At 40.9% G+C, this 20,401-nt stretch overlaps 1 protein-coding gene across 2 annotated transcripts in view; it reads right to left on the reverse strand.

The window, feature by feature from the left end:
* Positions 1-20,401, reverse strand: part of LOC126162034 (uncharacterized) — a 202,469-nt gene that overhangs the window by 28,379 nt on the left and 153,689 nt on the right. For both annotated transcript variants that reach the window (XM_049918260.1, XM_049918261.1), the window contains exons 14-15: positions 19,867-20,039; positions 5,207-5,352 (exon numbers count right to left, since the gene is read on the reverse strand). In XM_049918260.1, the coding sequence (XP_049774217.1) occupies positions 5,207-5,352; positions 19,867-20,039 (319 nt within the window). The remainder of the gene's footprint in view (positions 1-5,206; positions 5,353-19,866; positions 20,040-20,401) is intronic.

Genomic DNA, 20,401 nt, shown 5'->3' on the forward strand with positions numbered 1-20,401 from the left:
ATAAAAGTCTTTGCTTTGCTCTCTGCCAGACTCTTGGGTAAATGATGAGAGTTTCGATCTAAACTGAAATAATGTCTTATTGGCAGCTCTTTTTATTCTATATATGGGTTTTTGACTACACACTGGTGTCTTACAGAAGACAAAGATGTTTACATTGGTGAATTTTGTTTTGTGGGCGTTAGACCTTGGTCCAAGATGTATTTCTGTGTCTAACATTTAGTCTCCTAATACTGAGCATGTTCTAAGTTAGGAACTTTTATCAGGATCTATAACTTCTGATGATGTTTCCAGCACCACAAGATGAAACCAGGGTTGCCACACGCCTTCCCAAGTGAAATTCCCTGATATTTCCCTGATTTCAGACAAGTTTTAGCATTTTTCCTTGACAAATTTTGAGATCTCAAGGGTAAGTAACGACATAAGCTGAGGAAAAAATTTGAGGACTTCTGTATTTCTCCCCCTGTGAGCAAAAATCCTAACTATTAACATCAACATCTTTTGTAATGAACTGTTTTTAGGTGGAGAAAGCAAGCCAAATGGTATATGTGTTTCATTAAGACCACTGTTGTTATTTTATTTCAATAAAACGAAACACATCTGGTGACAAAAGTACACATTTCCTTGGTGTCACAAGACAGATTTAAAATATCTTCACTGATTTCGGAAATAACCTCAGAAAAAGTAGGCCTCTTGAAAGAAGTGTATAAAGCAGGGAAGAGTTGTGTAAACCAGCACTGTAGGTGACTGCCAATAAAATATTGGTTCTACTATTTTCATTATTGTCGGTTATTACCCACTGTGTTATGTCTATTATTTTACAGGTATTGTGTGACTTTTCTTTTGAGAAGTATATGAATACATAGTGTACAAACTGCCAGTGACTGCCATAATTTTCTTCTAATATATAAACTACTTTCAAAGTGTCAAAATGTACAACAGTAAATAACATGTCTATAAAATGCTGCACTGTATAATGTACTTGCGGTGAGACAGTTGCAATTCCTAAAATCCAACACCCGTGGCCTCTGGCCTGCCGAGGAGCACCTCAACCCTGGGTCTATGGATAAACCATGAAAATCTGCCACATTATGTCACATACAAACAGACCTGGCCTGCAGGCAGATTGGTGAGGCTAGATCTGGTGGGCAGGGCTTGCATATTAGTGGGAAACAATGGGCTTCAGATCGGCAGAACCAATCCGTGAGAGATACCCGCAGAAATGGCTTGTGGTTTTGGCCCATCATGGGAATCCACTCATGTGGCCAGCAGTTTACTAGTCACAGACAGCAATTTCAGCAGTGATATATCCATGCAACATATAACTTGTGCAAATACTCTGAGAATCAATACTAATGAGGATAGGTAGCAACTCACTGTATATTTGATCGCTGAGCTGCAGACAGGCATATAGAAAAGACAATAACACTCTCACAACTAAATTTTCAGCCATAGATTTTGTCAGTAAGCGAGAGCGCACGCGCACGCACGCACGCACGCACACTCACACACACGCACGCGCACACACACACACACACACACACACACACACACACACACACACACACACACAACTTGTGCACACAACTGCCGTCTCCGGCAACTGCATCAACAATCTCAAAGAATCAGATCCAAACAAACCAATCTTCACGTCTTCCTGCCTCTCATCGGCAGGTGTTAGGCTAGCAGCAAGAAGTGGTTGCAGCACTGACTGTAAGCTTAGGGGAGTGGTAGAAGGGGAGAAGCAGAAAGAAAGAGGGAGTAGGGAAGAAGCGCACATTCTCAGCTGCACCCAGCCAGCAACGATGCATGACATCTCGGTAAACACACCATTTCATCTACTGAAACGAAAATGAGATTTTTCCAGTGTTTTTTCACATTTCCCTGATTTCCCTGACATGTTTGAAATTCCCTGATATCCCCTTATTTCCAGAACTTGTGGCAGCCCTGTGACATGTAATGGACAGAAATAGGCCTCACACCATGGGCTAATGCCCATAAAACAAACTTCACCAAGGACACATAAGACTAAGATGTTGATTTATGTTACAGTTAAGGCACAGTGCCACTGAGTAATCTATTAATTGCCAGAACATAGTCACAAACAAACACAAATTACGTTTGCCACACAGTGATTCTGTATTTATTAGCAAAAACATCTGACATTGTCAGAATAGGAGAAAGCAGTCATAAGCAGATAATCATACATAAAATTTAAAAAATTTAAAAACTTTTCAAAATTTTCTGTATATTTTCTTAACCACATTTAACTTCCCCCTCCCCCAAAGTGGTAACCAGTTTCGGTAGCAACTACCACCTCAGATCTGAAGATGATAGTTAAACTTGAGCATACTGCATTCCATGTATGAACATTATGATGTTCCTTGTAGTAAATAAGTTTCTTTCGGTGAGTCAATGAGGGTTCATGGGAAATACAGCTTTTTTCACACAAATTATTTTGGAGATAGAAAATGCTAGTGAACAGGTAGGGTTTAACTTTCAACGTTTTGGAAAGCTGCATAATAGTTGAAAGCCGTATAACAGTTCCAAATAGTCATCTGATAATGAAGATAACCCTTCAGGGGACATCCCGGCCAATAAATGCCATACAATTATTTCATTTCACCGAGATATGATCCTACAAAACATATTTACATACAAGTAATTTCATTAATTTTTTTGTGAGTACCACAGGTGTTGAATACATAGGTGATTTTTTTTAAACAAAATGGCACTATTTTCTATTCCTCCAATTTTTTTAACTCCTCTAACAAAACACAATTTTTCAAGTTCTGCAAAATATGAATTTGTTTCTGCTATAACACCTTTACTCAACATTAATTTCTTCCACCAGTAGCAGGCTGTATCATAATTCCACAAATTTTGCTATGGCAGTGACAGATGTATAGTTGAGTCCATAGTAGTCCTGGTGACAGAGAACCTTTCTCTTCACCAAATAGGTTCACATCTTATCCAAGTGTTTTGTGGAACTGATCCAGCGATGAAGCATAATATGTACCTATGATCATTTTACCCTTTAGTCGGCAGTCTATAAATACCATGCCCTGGGAATTCCAAAAGACAAATGCGATGATTTTTTCCACTGACAAAGTGGTTTTCACTTTCATCCACTTGTCAACAACCGTAGCATTCACAGCACTCTTCTTGCTGACATTTCTCATAGCTCAGTTCCCATGCAGAATATTATTTACCCCTTCACTTGAGATATTTGCAGTCTTGGCTTTCTTGCAGAGCCAATAGCTTTCTGGCCCAAGTTACAGGACTTGGGGGTCATGTGTGCATAAGGTGTGCTTGCTTGTGTGAATGAATGGTATGTTTTTCTCTTTTTCTGATGAAGGCTGGGGCCAAAAGCTTATGTGTAAGTGTCTTTTAATTGTGCCTGTCTATGCAACTTAATGTGTCATCTTTACGGTAAGTAGCAATCTACCTTATCCAACACTGTTGATATTCCTAGCTGGAATTTCCATTGTTTAAAATGTAATTGAGACACTCATGGAACTTTAATGGCAATCTTAATAAATAAGGCTACGTGTTTCACACAAAATATGTGAGTACCAAGAAACAATGTGCAATAATTCCACTGCCTCCACCATGTATCTCCAGCAGGGGACATGAGAATAAGATAAGAGAGGTGAGGTCTCAAAAACTAATGTATGTAAAGAGTCATTCTCCCTTCGGACCATAAGTGATTAAGATAGGGAGTGCCTAATACTGCTACAAATGATACTCAACCATGCATTGTTAAGTGGCTTGCATAGCATTACTGAAAAAAAGATGCAGATCACATTTGTGGATCTCACAATAACAGATCATGTGTCAATTGCTACATGCATATGATACATTTTTTCAGTGAAAATATGGCTACATGCTGGTTATTCATCTGATTTGTTTTCACGCTGATCGTAATCTAATTAAGTAGCACAACAAAACTCATGTTATCTATTCAGTAATTCTATTACAGCGTAGAAAAAATTATGAAGCTAAAATCATTTCAATTTTTTGAAAGCTGTTAGCGCCTTTGTTACATATGTAAAATGATAAAATATTTTCATAACTGCATATTTTATATGCAAAAGTAAGACAAAGTTGTGAATAACAAAAGCTATTTTTGTGTTGTTTTTATGATTACTAATACTATTTTCAAATTATAAGACATTCTTAGCAACACACTTCATGTACCACATAGCTGTAATTAGTATATTTGGTTTTTTAAACAATAGTTCAAGGATGTACACCCAATATTATACTTACAGCATATTGCTGTGCAATGACTACTTTGTGTTTCAATACAGAATTCCCTCAAAATATTACTTCATATAATATTAATGACTGGAAGTATGAGATGTAATCTAACTTTCTTATGCATTCGTCATCAAAATGTTGATCATAAACAAAGACAATGTTGTACTTCTTGAAGTTTTCTCAGCAGAGAGAATATTCCATCATATTTTGGATATGTATCCTAGATATTATAAAAAAAATACTATTCTGGATGTTAGCTTTCAAGAGATCTAATTATTTTCCTAATTTCCTCAGGAGAAGCTGGAGTAGCATCAAATTAATTTAATGCTTGTGTTACTGTTGTGCTGCTACTTCTAAACTGCCTGTACAGAGTTTCTAACTAATGTTTAAAAACAATATAACATTTAGGAAGTCATAATTTTATATAACATTGTTGGAGAAGAGTGATATTTATTGTCATAAAATTATTTAAAAAAACAGTCTCAATCGCTGTCGATGTTATCTCTGGCTGATTTTGGTCTTTTTATTACGGGCCATCATCAGACTTTGCACCAACTGGATGAATGGCACCATCGCTGCCATCTAGATGATGGAAACTCCAATGATGGTTTGTCATTAAAAGGCCAAAACTGGTCAGAAGTAAACATCGGCTGCGATCAAGGCTGTTTTTTAAATAATTTTCTGTTTAGGAAGTGATTAAGACACTGAATTACCAGAGATATGCAAAAAAAGTTATAAAGTCATATTTACTGATTTTAATTAGGTAACATGTATTATGAGCAAAATAATCTCAGTTCACATGATGCACCACAATGGAACAGCAAACAAGACAGGAGTACACAAATAGACAACGGACAAATGTATAAAACCTGATTCATGATTATGATACATTAAACATTCAATACTATGCAAAATATGTTAAAACCATGTAGAAGTGATATGCTACCTGATACTCAGTGCAACAGCATCAATTCCAGAGACCAGCACCCAACCACTGCCAAGAGGAAAATCTGGTAGTATGTCTTTTCTAATGTATACTTTCCTCCTGACATCAATTGCCCATACCATGTCTGCTACAGGTCCAACGTATACCTTATCGGAGAACAGAAATGTAGTTACAGATTAATGAGAAAGAAAAACCAAATACACTATGTTATCAAAAGTATCCGGACACCCCCAAAACTCGCGGACTTCGAAAGTGGTCAGGTGATTGGTTGTCACTTGTGTCATATGTCTGTACACAAGATTTCCACACTCCTAAACATCCCTAGGCCCACTGTTTCCAATGTGATAGTGAAGTGGAAACATGAAGGAACACATACAGCACAAAAGCATACAGGGCGATCTCATCTGTTGACTGACAGAGACCAAGCCACCATCAGGTGGCTTGCGGAGTATGGATGTAGATGTAGAATGTGTAATAGGCAGACATCTATTCAGACCATCACACAGGCATTCCAAACTGCGTCAGGATCCACTGCAAGTACTATGACAGTTAGGCGGAGGTGAGAAAACTTTGAATTCGTAGTCAAGCAGTTGCTCATAAGCCACACATCACACCGGTAAATGCCAAACGATGCCTCGCTTGGTGTAAGGAGAGTAAACATTGGACAATTGAACAGTGGAATGACGTTTTGTCGAGTAGCGAATCACGTACACAATGTGACAATCTGACGGCAGGGTGTGGATATGGCGAATGCCCGGTGAACATAATCTATCAGCACATGTAGTGCCAACAGTAAAATTCGGAGGCGGTGCTCTTATAGTGTGGTCATGTTTTTCATGGAGGAGGCTTGCACCCCTTGTTGTTTTGAGTGGCACTATCACAGCACAGGCCTACATTGATGTTTTAAGTGCCTTCTTGCTTCCAACTGTTGAAGAGTAATTTGGGGATGGTGACTGCAACTTCCAACACGATCAAGCACCTGTTCATAATGCACGGCCTGTGGCAGAGTGGTTACATGACAATAACAGCCCTGTAATGGACTGGCCTGCACAGAGTTCTGACATGAATCCTATAGAATACCTTTGGGATGTTTCGGAATGCCGACTTCACACCAGGCCTCACCGACAGACATCGATACCTCTTCTCAGTGCAGCACTTCGTCAAAAATGGGTACCATTCCCCAAGAAATCTTCCAGCACCTGATTGAATGTACGCTTGCAAGAGTGGAAGCTGTCATCAAGACTAAGGGTGGGCCAACACCATATTGAATTCCAGCATTACCAATAGAGGGTGCCACAAACTTGTAAGTCATTTTCAGCCAGGTATCCGGATACTTTTGATCACAAAGTGCATATGTTGATATTGCAACACTTGCCACAATACAGTACCACATGCCACAATTTGATAAATAAAAAGACCAATTTAAAGTTCTAACTCATTGGTATCATCACAGCAAAACTGTAGAATATATGGAACTTTTAGTTGTGGCACATAAGTACGGTATGCAACTGCTTTTCTACCTTCAGTATTCTCCTCCTTGGTCTGGGCTGAAATGGATCCTACTTTCCAAGCTACCACCAGTAATTGACCACATTTAGTATATACACACACTTGTACCATCACTCTCATTTTGTTTATAACAAACTTTGTATACAATATTTTCGACTGTAGTGCAAAATCTTGTCTGCAGCAAATTGCTTGTCCACTGCCACTGAACTGATTTATGCTGTTGAAATTTGTCACAAATTCCTTAACACGAACACTGTACAACAGGAAGGGATGTGACTGATACCTGTGATTGTTGGCATGGAATAGAAAGAAGGAAACAGAAAGCGTTATCTACATCAAGGGGTAGTGCTTGGTACCAGATATATATTACTGATTGGCTAACTCGGTTCATGGCACATGGTCCCAGCTGCAGGTTGCCTATCTAACAAAGAAAAATTTTCAATATTTCATATAATTACTGACAAAATTAAAATATTTAAAGTGCTGTCATAATCAACTCATTAAGAGGTATAAATTTATGTTAAAGGTTTAACACAGCAGCACCAGTATCACAGTTAGAAACTGTATATACAAAGAGTCAATAATTAAAGACCCAGTTTCAAAATGCCACTGTTTAAAATGATGTCAAATTTGAACAGCATATTTTTAATGCAGGAGGAAACATCATGGGAAAAAAAAGGAAAAAAATGAAGATTTGACCACATATGGCACTGAAAGTGCCAGAATATGCATACCAACAAATGTGCGGCACAAGTCTGTTCCTCAGTTTCCATCCGAGATGCCCATCATGACTGTCTCCATGAAAGATCATGCACTGCCGATACAGCTCTTTTACATGAATGGGGACTGTGCACCAGTAGCCCTGCAGAAGTTCCACACACTCAAGGGTATGGAAAAAGGCACTGATCCATCTGCTAATTGTCTAGGTAATTACAAAATTTGGAAAGACAGGTTCTTTCGAAGTGCAGTGTGACAGAGGGAGGATAGTATTTGATCCAATGTCAGCAATGAGTTGGCCACAGCACTGCAGGAGGGGTTGAGTGGTGGTATGCAGACATGCAGTGCAGGTGGAATTGCCTGAACTTTGGACATGCCTGCGAGCATGGTGCATAAAATCCAACGAAACATTCTGCATTACTATCCATACAAAACCACCCATCTTTAGTAACTGCTTCCTGCTGACCTGCCAGCAAGACAAATGATCACTTTGGAATTTCTTGGTCACATAGAAGTGGACAGTGAATGGCATGGAACATTCTGTGGACAGACGAAGCCTATTTCCATCTCTAAGGACATGTTGATACGCAGAATTGCAGAATATGGACAACAGAAAATACACACACACACACACACACACACACACACACACACACACCAACCAGAACCACTTCATTCTACAAAGGTGACTGTGTGGTGCAGGTTGACGGCATCACTTATCATAGTGCTGTATTTTTTCGAAGAGACGAGTCCTGCGGGTCCTCTTACCTGCACCATCACTGGTAAACGCTACGAGTGTCTTTTGCACGCCAACATCATTCCAACCATTCAACAACATGGATGTGTGGGCATGATCATTTTTGTGCAAGATGGTGCTCCTCCGCACACAGCCAGTGTAGTGGCTGCTTCAGAGGCATTTCAGAAATGCTAGAATTATCAGCTCTGTCATTACCCTACAGCCTGGCTGTTCGGATCACCTGAGCTTAATCCGTGTGACTTCCAGCTGTGGGATTATTTGAAAGATGTTGTGTTCAGTGCTCCAGTTATCAATTTAGCTGAATTAAAGGCAAGCGAGACACTCCGATCTGTTGCGGAACATGTTTCTTGATTTCAACTTTTAGCAGAAAATGGTGGACAGTATACTGAAAATGTTTTGCACTAGCCTGATGACAACTAGAAACCAACATTGTTTTGATTTTTTTAAGTGATTTTTGGCACCAGGACAATTAAAAACTGATGTCACTTGCTTTTCATGCAGTTTTGGGCCTGAGGACAATTAAAATCTGATTTTTCCCATCTGATGTAGCACTTTGTGGGATCTCATTGTGGTGGATGGACTTACCTAACTAATGCTGCCACAACTGTTGACTGCTAAACTTCAGCAGTCATGCACACTGAACAGTACAGATGGTGTAATGTGCTATTTACATTAAGGCACAGCACCATCTTTTGGTAAAATTTTCATTAAATTTTTTTGTTCCATGACGTCCCACCTCCCACACACACCTCCACTGCCCCATCTCCAACCCCACCCTCTGTGTCAATAATATGCTATTCAAATTTGACATCATTCTGAGCAGTGGTTCCCTTTCTACAGCATTTTAAAACTGGAACTTTCATAATGGACACCCTGTGTGTCTTGAGGCAGTGTAACTCACAGTGTGCAAATTACGAAGGCTATACTTATTCAGTATTTGAGAAAGAGCGTGCTTAGCAACTTCCAAGAAGAGTTACACATAATTTTAAACCGTTATGGAACATTTTCTTGCTGATACCTCCACAAAATGATGAACAAAAAATAGTTTATCACTTACCACATTTTCACTGTTCATGCAATAAAACTTCAGCAACAGGCATGACACTTTAAATTATTACTTTTAGTGCTATTTGCAACACATTTTGCTCACAGTATCCACACATGCCACTGAATGTACCTACGGAATTATAACACTGTACAAAACACAATTTAGTAGATATGATGTCATGAACACTGAGATGCATGAAAAATTAGCTTCTGCTTGAAACAGAGTGCAAATTACCAAGACTGTACTCATCCAGTGTTTGATAATCAGAGCAGATAGTCACTTCCAATTACCTGTAAACATGATATCTAACTAGTTCACTTTTTCTTAGTTATATGCTTAATGTCAAATATTTAACATGTTAACTCATCTGTAAAGTAATCAGGTGATTGGAGCTGTTTTATCATTTGTGGGAGTTTACTAATATTCATCTATCAAATCAACACCTTCTGTTTATCAGCATCTTCTATATTCTTTTAATTTTCATTCGCAGTAAGCTTACTGCTGTTTGTAGTTGACACTATCAAATGTTGTGGCAAGGCAAACATCAACACAAAAAAGTTTCATATTAGAGGTTGTGGCAGTCTTTCACTGCAGGCACACTTATCGTTAAGTTTGAGACACATCACTGCGGCGCCACCTCTGTGCAGTCGGCCATATAATTCCGTGTTTCACACCAAATCTTTGCAACTGCGCTCAGTGTTGTTATTTCTAACGCGCTACACCTTTCTCTAATGCTGCCACATTGGTGAGTGATTCTTTTCAGCATTTGTGAATTTTGAGACAGTTTCACATATTGTAGTAGTGCAGTCATTGAATAAATGTTTTTCTTGACCACATGTGGATATTGTTCCCTGTGCAGTGCCCACTACGCCTTGTTGCACTATTTCAAATGTGTAAGTTAGGTGAGGAAACATTCCTACACTGCTGACCAAAAAGTGATGTTCTATTTTGGCATTTTGTTGGCGACCTTGTACTGTTAGCACTCGTTTTGGCTCGGGCACACGTACAACCGACCAGCAAGTTCTGTTTTCTTGCTACAGGTAATACCATGCTTCGAATCACAAGCTGTTTCTCTTGCATATGTTCTGCCGTCTCTTGTGCAACCCAGCAACCACAGCTTCCACCAAAGGACCAACCGATGTGTTGCTACATGCAGCTGCTGCTCCAGCACCTCATGACTTCACTGCTGAGCTGATTGTGCACCTCACTGAACTGGAATGCTGCAAATGCCACCCTGTGCAAGTAACTCACAGTGATACAATCACCAGCAGCCCAACCCCCGGCACCAGACAACCTCACCGGCCCCTGCTTCTGCCACCACTGCTGCCATCTCTCCTGGTCTCGACATGCCGCTGCCGCCACTCCCCCTTATGCCGCCACTGTTCCATCTGGCTGTTCTGCGGCTCACATGCTGCCCTTCAATCTGCGGTACATGTACCTGTGGTTTTCCTCAGAAGCCGCCATCTTTTCCAGCTGCAGCACCACCCAGGCTACCGCCAAGTTCGCTATGGTGATCTGCCGGCACTAGCTGACATATGCGATGGAGGTCCATGACATCATCTCTCTGCCCATACCCACTGACGGCTACAAGACACTCTGGTGTTGTCTCACGACACAATTCATACCACCAAAAAGGTAGGGCATCCGGGCCCTGCTTTGCCTCGAGCACAATTCCTGTACCACCTCCGAAGCCTAACAGAGCCACATATGGTCTGCAACGGTTTACAACATCTGGCTGGTTGTGGTGTCGCACACTGATCTGTGCCTCACTGATGCTACTAGCCTCGCTCATAGGGTGCATGAGATGCTGGCCTCCCTGCCTGTTACCACAGCTGCCAAACGCCAGTCTCACCCCCAGCCAGCACAGGCGGCTGGCAGTCACTCTATCAGCCACCCCTCCACAAGTTCCACCTCCCCATTTAACTTGTCACTAATGATGTCAACGCCAATTCACCTCTCCACATCACAGAGCCCAGCAGCCGACTGTATATGACATGCTCGCCAGCTTTATCACTGACATGGCAAAGCAGGAGGCAACCAATTCCTACCACCACCCTCCATGCACCACTAGCCGCCAGTGCGACAGCTACAGCTGCTGCAACTCTTGCCACCCTGTCAACATTTCTCACAACACAACTGACCCCTCCTGGTACCACAAATTCTTCAGCCCCAGACGACGCAAACTGTAGGAAATCATGCTCTTGCACCTAACACCAACAGCTGCTGGGATAGGTACATCCAGCTGTTGCTCGATCTACCTACTCTTGTCTGTCTGTGACATTCACTCCACCACATCTTTCCTGACCGACAAAAGCTGCAAGTTGTCCATCTTCCCATGTTGGCTTGTATGGGACACCGGCACCACCTCAGCCATCCTACTGATGGAAGCAGATAACTCTAGCATTACAACCTACAGCATACAACATTGTGTCATCTTCAGCCTGAAACAGGGCCTCCCCTGGGCCTTCACTGTCAACAATGTCACTGAAGCGATTATCAGAGCGGACATCCCTGAGCACTACTGCCTGCTTCCTGACATAGCTAGCCGTTGACAGCAATACACGGAGATCAATGAAGTACACCACTCTTATCGCTGTTTTCTTTGATGAGAAGCAGCTGGCATATCCCGGCCCATATGCTGACCTTCTGGCACTATTTCCTGATCTCACACATGTCAAGTGCACCACAGGAGGTCCGCAATTCAACTGTCCATTACAACAACATTACCCCTAGACAAACTAAAAATTACCAAATCAAGAGTGATGCATGACCTGGTGCACCCAGGGGTGCGTGCCTCCTTACCCTCGTGATGCAGCATTTTATTTGGCCAGATATTCAAACAGATTGCAGAATGTGGGTCCACACTTGCCTCACCTGTCAGCGCACCAACATCGGCTCTCACGTGATGCCTGTGTGCTGTGCCCTTCAAAGAGACTGTGGTTGTCCACCCATCACCTTGCCAAGAAGAAGGATGGCTCCTAGCATTCATGCAATAAGTACCAGAAGCTAAATTCGTGTACCATCCCTGACTGGTACCTGGTGCCAGAATCTAAATGCATGTACCATTCCTGTGTGGTACCCGGTGTCACTCCTACAATGCACTGGCTGTGGCTACAATTTTCAACACAATTGACTGTGCCAAGGCTTTCACCCAGACACCTGAGAACATCCAGAAGAAGCCATCATCATGCCATTTTGGTTCTGTGAGAGCGCCTTCATGACGTTTGTCTTCCGAAATGGTGCCCAAACATGGCAGCATTTCTTGGACAGATATACTCATTTTTTTCCACGTTGCCCAAGGAACACAGCATCCACAGTATTGAATGCCTCCAGGATGCCACCATCATCATCAACACAGCACAATGCATTCTCGGTGCCAATGAGGTGGTATTCCTGAGAAGTGTCATCTCTGTCGCTGGGTCATATCACCTGCCCCATAAGGTGCAAGCTATTCTCGAATTCCTGCATCCAGACACATTCTAGAACCTCCAGCACTTCCTTAGCCAAAACAAATGGTAACAATCCAGTACTATGGATGCCACAAAATGGAAAACAGCTTCTTTGCCAGCAAGTGAGACTCGTCAGATGTTACCCTGCTTGCCCAATCCCACCCCACTGCCTGCCTGCCACCTTGGTTGACGCCAGCCAGTGAGCAACTGTCATTGACCTGCCGCAGCATGCAGAAAACATCTGGCAACCGCTGCCCTTTTCCCAGCAAGCTCTCTGCCACTCAGTGGTGCTGCAGCAATACAACAGAGAGCTCCTTGCCATCTACAAAGCAGTCAAATACTTTCAGCCACCAGCAGAGGCCCGTCACTTCACGGTCTTCACCGCCCACTAGCCTATAACATTTTCCCTAGCCAGAGACTTTGACAAGTGTTCGCCACATCAGTATGGCATCTGTCATTTGTCTCTGAACTTTCTACTGACATAAATCACATAGTTGAAATTGATAACATCATTGCTGACTGCCTCAGCCATACCTGTGCCATTGTTTCCTCCCTGGATTATGAGGCACTTAGCAGTAAACAGAAGTACAACCCAAAACTTTCCCACCTATGTCTTAAACATACAACAGCTCTAAGCTCAAACAGAAGTATCTTGTGTGACATTTCCACCAGCTCACTGCACCCGTTCCTGTCTGCTCACTGCACCCATTCCTGTCCGCTCACTGCCTCAAAGCCACATTCAACCAATTGCACGACCCGGTGCACCAAGGTATGTGTGCCTCCTTACCCTGGTGATGCAGCATTTGATTTGGCCAGGTATTCAAACAGACTGCAGATTGTGGGCCCACACTCGCCTCACCTGTCAGCGCACCAACATCGGCTCTCACGTATGTGACCCCGCCGCCATTTTCCCAGATGTCAGGCATTGTTTCATCCAAGTTCACATGGACATCACAGGTCCTCTACTGGCCTCTGACAGCTGTTGCTACCTCCACATCTTCGTGGACAGGTTCACCCGCTAGCCTGCGTCAATGCCAATATCGGATGTCACCGTCGCCATGGTAGCTGCCACCTTTCTCTTCAGTGGATTCCCCGTTTAAGCTGCCCAAGCCATGTCACTATGGACGCCAATTTACATCTTCCCTTTCTCATGCACTGAAGACCTCTGTAGGACTGACTTGCCCTGTCAGCAAGATACCATACCACCAACAGCAAGCTGGAAAGGCTCCGCTGTACCTTGAAGACTCCCTTCGCCTGCCACGACAACAAGCAGACTGCTATCCTGCCCACCCACACAATTCCGATCCCAGCCAGGTTCTAAATTGGGACACTAAGACATTTACTCTGCACCTCCAGGCACCCCTACCAGTGTTTTGATTGATAGGCTGAAACCTGCCTATACACTGCCCAACCTCACAACACCCAGCCCGACTACCATTCTCATCAAAGCCCACAGACACAGGCCGCTGCCACCGCCACAGTCATCAGTGGCTCAAACGGTGTCACCACAGATGAAGTTGCTGCAGACACAGCACCAAGCAGCTCTGTCACCGAAGCCACCAATACTCTGGCCTACCAAACTATGACAGAGGACAGCATAGGAAAACCATCATGCTGCATCAGTGCCAGCCTCCAACCCACCAGTTGTCAACAGCACAGGCTCAGCATCCCCGACTCACAGGATGCTCATGCCTCTGCCACTCTACCAATCCTGCAGCCAATGCCTGATGCAGGGATGTCACCTCTGTACCTGTCAACAGCCCAGTGCAGCTCTGACATCACATTGCAACCTCCACAGCTTCCACAACAGTGTTAGTTCTTGCATTCCAAGTTCCCAACACCAGAGCTGCCACCACCCATCCTCAGGCCGGAGGTGTTGGCAATTAACGCTCACAGTGTCTGCCATGTGCACTTTCAGCTGTCAAACGTGGCCACCAAGCCATCAACCCCTCTTCGCAGCCAGCAGGCAACATTGCTGTAGCCTTTCCTCCAGAGCTCTGCAATGGCAACCAAACCCAGCACATGCCCACTCTTGTGCTTGCATCACTGGACACAGGCTCAGGCCGACCTGACTCGGCACCCCTCACCTCTCGCACTGCTAGCTTATTCATTGCTTACACTCACTGTTAGTACCGTAACTGCCACTTGCTTTCATGCAGTGGACCAGCACTTCCATCAGCCGGCTGCTCCTTCCAGCTCACACTCTGTGTCCGCCTCAATCACTAAACTGGCAACCGCCGTGTCCAAGCCACTGCCCACATCGTCACTGCTGGTACAACATGTCCCTTCACGGGTTCCAGCCTTCACCATTGACACATTGAAAGGGAGGGGGCATTGTGTGAAGGCCTTTTGCTGCACAGCTTTCTTAGCAGTTCTGTACGTACCTAGCTCAATATGGCTGTATGCTAAGACAGTGGGTTTCTTCCATTGTGTGTTTACTTCCATCTAAAACTATTCACCCTACTGTAATCATCATCACCACCACCACCACCACCACCACCACCACCACCAACACCACCACCGTCTGCTTTGCATTGTGATGGATATGCCACCTGGCAATGCTTATCCCGAAGTTAGAGACAAACCCGCACCGCACTGTCTCTATATCTGCTATGCAGCCAGGTGTGTAAATTGATGTTTCACATGCCGTGTGTTCCGCCACATGTGATTAACCCCACTTCTCACATCGAAAATTACTTGTGTTGCGCTGGTGATACTCAGGGATGAGTTTTCGAGTTCACTCAGTGTTGTTATTTCTGCCGCATAGTGCTTTTGTCTGGTGCCACATTGGTGAGCAACTTTTTTCAGTGTCTGTAAATTTTGAGACAGTTTCAAGTTTTGCAGTAGTGTAGTCATTTAGTAAATGTGTTTATTAACACACCCACACCTTGTTTCACTATTTCAAACTTTCCTACAAGATATATCATTAGGAAGTGAAACCAAAAAAAGTTAACTTTCTAGAAAATTTAAAACATGCCAGAACAGAAAACACAAGAGGGAGACAATGAAAAATGAACTGTAGCAGTTATTTCCAAAGAAGTTTAATGTATCATCAGCACTATATTCTTTCTTATGAATTAAATAAGTATCATACTGCCTGTGAAACATGCTAAAATCATTACTGTATAGATCATATGTGACATGAACAGCTAGTGTTGAATTTTTGTATTAGACTAACGCTTGTCTAGAAATGTGAGAAATAATAAGGGGGAATATGAAAAATGAACAGAATTTACTGCTTCAATATCAACTGTGGAGTTAACCCAAATAAGGCATACATCTTTTTAATATCTGAGAATCATCAAGCCTAACATGAGCAGTTGACATCATGTGCAAAAAAGGAGAGAAGATACAATAACCAGTTGTTGTTAAGGTATCAGACTCTTCTCCTCAGTACAGTAACCAATAGAACTGGAGATGAAAGCAAAACTTGACATAGACCGTCATAGTACAGGGTGGGCACAGTAGTACATTTGTAGATTCTATTTTGTAATTATTTTTATGCTTCTCAAAAGATGACAATTAGTGATATTTTCAGTTCACTCCAAAATTCAAATGGAACATATGTAAGTCAAAATGGATGACATAAATGATATTGTTCAATAATAACTTCTTAAAACTTCAGAATTTTTGTGGTTCAGTCTTGGCTTCTTTTAAGTTAGCGAACATCAAGCATTTTACAACCTGAGTCTATTTGTGTGTGCTAAGTGGGTTCAGAACTAAACTACTGACTCCAATTTAAATGCATTATCTTGACACACAAATACCAAATGAGCACTACCATGGAACAACCACTCTAATATGCTATAAATGCATGAATTTACATGTTTACATTGCAGTGCTAGCTACAACTAAATTTTCTACTGTCTTAATATGGCACGTCTGCATAACTGGAATCACTGTAAATTGTTCACATTACGTGTAACTTAACTTTTTCAGTAAGGGTTGGAAATAAATGGCAATGGTACAATGCACCTTTCTCCTTTATGCAAGGATCATTTTGGACACCATATGCTTCAAATTTGGTGACTGGTTGCCACATTCTTTATAATTTTATATTTCACATTCACTGCACAGAAAGGGAACCTTATGATTCTCTAGTTCTCTAAGTACAAACTATTGGGCCCTGAGGAAAAATGAATAGCATCTTTTTTTGTATGTGATTTCATGTAGTTTAGTTTTGTACTGGGATATGTTTTTGCTAGAGACCAAAGTTTTCATGTTATTCAAGATAAAGTGTACAAAAGTGGCCCTCAAAGCACTCACTGCTCACCAGACAAGAATTTTAGTATGCTGTTCATAACACTAATTCTTATCTGTGTACAAAAAATTTGTGGCTATACGAATTATTTCCCTTATCTGATCTCTTTTGGTCTTCATTGGCTTGGTCATTACACTACTAGCTTTGTAGGCTATTTCATTAACATTATTAATTTCAACTTCCCTGTGACAGTATTGAAAGGAAAAAGAATTTTCTCAGTATTATGCATAAACTGATTACATGTATTAAGAAGGTCAGACAAATGAAATAGTTTAAGTGTTAATTTTATCTTGTTAATTTTATCTTGTTAAAAATGCACATATTTGTGAGGTAAATTTATAAATACATTAACTTTATAATTTTCAAGAGCATGACTAAAATAGTGGCATAACAGCCCAGCCAATGAAGACCCAAAATGGGCAAATGTGGGAAGTAATTTGTGTAGTTGCAAATTTTTGTGCAATGGTAGGACGGAGTGCCACGAACACACTAAAAATCTTGACCAGTGGGAGGCTGGCTATGGGGTCAGGGTGTATTGGAAGGCCACTTTTATATGTTTTTCTTGCATAACTCAAAAGTGGCAGCCTCTTGCAGAAAACATACCTCAGTACAAAATTAAACTATATTAAATTACATGCAAGAAAGGTCCTATTCACTTTTTCTCTACGACCAATAGTTTGTGTGCAGAGAGTGAAAGAACACAGAAAATCTTGCACATCATGCATGCACTGTAGCTTAAATAGTTTTTATAGAGCAATGTGTGGCAGTTTCCCCTGCAGGATGTTAATTTATATTTGCTCATTTTAAGTTTCAATTTGTAACTATTCATCAACCGAAACAAATCTCTCATACTATGAACAAAAGAGAAAATGTTCACACCATGGTTAGTAACATGAAAACTTGATATTACTCATCATGTATTCTTTTATAAAATGACCAATAAGGATTTTCTATTAAACCACAATGAAACTAACATCATAATATTTGACATCAATACTAAAGCTTTCAGTTCTGGAAACTGTTTAATACAAAATAAACCTTTGGTTAAATAAATCTGCACAAATACTGTTTTCCTCTCCCATGTTTTGTACTCACTTATAAACTTACCAAACTTTAAGCACATATTCTGAGGTTGTTCTGATTCTTATTGCCAAACATACATTAGCGAAAAAGGGAACCATTGTAGAAGTACATCATTTAAGAATCATTTGAAACTAGACAACACCCATATCTAAAGAGTGTCCTGTTGCCACCTCCACCTCCTTCTCCACCACCACCACCACCACTACCTCCTCCTCCTCACATTCCATGGAGTCACACCTGTGTAACTGAGTTACAACTCAAGGATTTATATTTACTTAAAGACATGGTTCCATTTCCAAAAAGCTGATGGAGAACCATAAGAAGAATATACACTGCTTCAATTTGTCGGAATAATTCCTCTTCTTCTTCTTCTTCTTCTACTACTACTACTACTACTACTACTACTACTACTGTTAGTTTGCAGGTGTGGTAGAGGATTTATTAGTATCATTGTTGTTGTTATTATCATGTTTCAGGGTTTGTAGCCACATTAACGTTGTTGTTTTCCCTCCAAGGTATTTTGACAACTTCTCTCATTATCTTCGTCAAATATCAAACATAGATTTCATTAGAAATCATTTCCAATAATAAATCAGTCTCACAGAAACTTAAGATGAACTAAAAGGCTGCACCAAACCATTTAAAAATTACAAGTACAGAAAATGGTATAAAATATTCATTGGAGTTCAAACAGCAAGCTCCAAAATCTGCACTAGACACCTGAAGACAATAACTAAGGTCATTGTGAAAATACTGCATAAATAAAATGACAACATTAACTCAACTGAAAAGCCAGGAACTTTTAAATCATCAATTTCACTAAGAAACCCTGAAAGATCTAATAAAAATAATAAATTGTGTTCTGCTTATCTGAAGTACAACATAAAAGAATCGATGTAAAGACTGACAAATAATCTCCATACCTTTAATGCTGCATACTTTATTACGTTATTTTAGATAACTAATGGCCCTTATAGTCTACAATACATAGCCATAGCTTCATAAACTATCCATTTTGCCCCTGCCTGTTTTTGAAGAGTACCACCCATACTTTTACTTCTTCACTTCAGTATTTATATGTATTATAAATTACATTATGAAAATGAAATGATTATTGGAAAGCAAAAGAAACCACTAAGCCCACAATCATCCATACAGGGTGTCCCAGGAGCAATGGTCAATATGAATGGATATGACAGGAATGATCATTCGAAACAAAGAAACTATCTGCCCGAGAGATGGTAGTATGGGCGGAAAAATCGTTCTGTAAACATGGACTCTGAACTGCATATCTCAAGAGCTATGATCACTTGTTCACCTTTGCTATTGTGAAACATCTCTCTTCTAATGAAGTAGTACTCATAGCTCTTAAGGTCTGCATTTTAGAGCCCGTTTTCACTAGAATTTTTCTTGTTGTGATCCATATTACCTTCTCCCAAAAATTGGAAAGCAAAGGACTTACAGTAGAAGAGTTTCACTTCACAGTTTCAAACCTTTAAAGTCCACATCTTATGTGTACTTTTTCATTTTCACTACTGTGAAACACATCCCTTCTACTGAAGAAGTGCCCACAGCTAGACTTTTTTGCTTCAAATGATCATTCCTGTCACATCCAAGAGTATTGACCATTCCTCCTGGGACATCCTGTACAGTACCTAAGCATTTGTGTTGTGATGTACCATATTATTTCTATGGCCTTACGTTAATTGTAAATGGCTTTTTACAATTTTTTTGCTATTTCTATTATTTTTAATGAAAATTCTAAATTTATATTTTTTTCAATATCTCAGACAGGAGAAAATAAAAAGTAATTTGAGTTCACATCCAAATGCTCACTTTGACAAAATGAATCTTGGTATGAGTTCTTTCATCCGTTGGTATCCACGCAGGAGAGAACGTGGAACTTGAAACAGATTGAGGAATTCCAAATGCCATATAAATATCTCCTTGTGCATCACACGCCCAGATGACATCTCGCCCACAAGACACATGAGTGAACCGAACATTATCTGGAACAGTCAAAGTCAGTGTTTTCAGGAAAAAAGAGATAGAGCAGTCTCACGTTCCAGGTAAAACAATAACTGAAATGAAAATCTAAAATAATAAAATGACAGATTTTTCCAAATGGACCCACATGTAACAGGAAACTACTATGGCTACAAGTTACTCTAGGATTGGAGAAATCAACTCGAAAGTGCAGGGAGATTTTTGATTGTAGTTCAAAATATATAAATTAAATCAATAATTTTATGTAGCTCAAGCTTTCAAAATCACTAACTAAATTTTACGTAATCATTAACTTTTTACCCACGGCTACACCCGCGTGTGTATATATCACATGTTGCACAAATTTTTGCTCCTCTCTCTCTCT

The sequence above is a fragment of the Schistocerca cancellata genome, chromosome 2 (genome assembly GCF_023864275.1).
Source record: "Schistocerca cancellata isolate TAMUIC-IGC-003103 chromosome 2, iqSchCanc2.1, whole genome shotgun sequence".
NCBI lineage: Eukaryota > Metazoa > Arthropoda > Insecta > Orthoptera > Acrididae > Schistocerca > Schistocerca cancellata.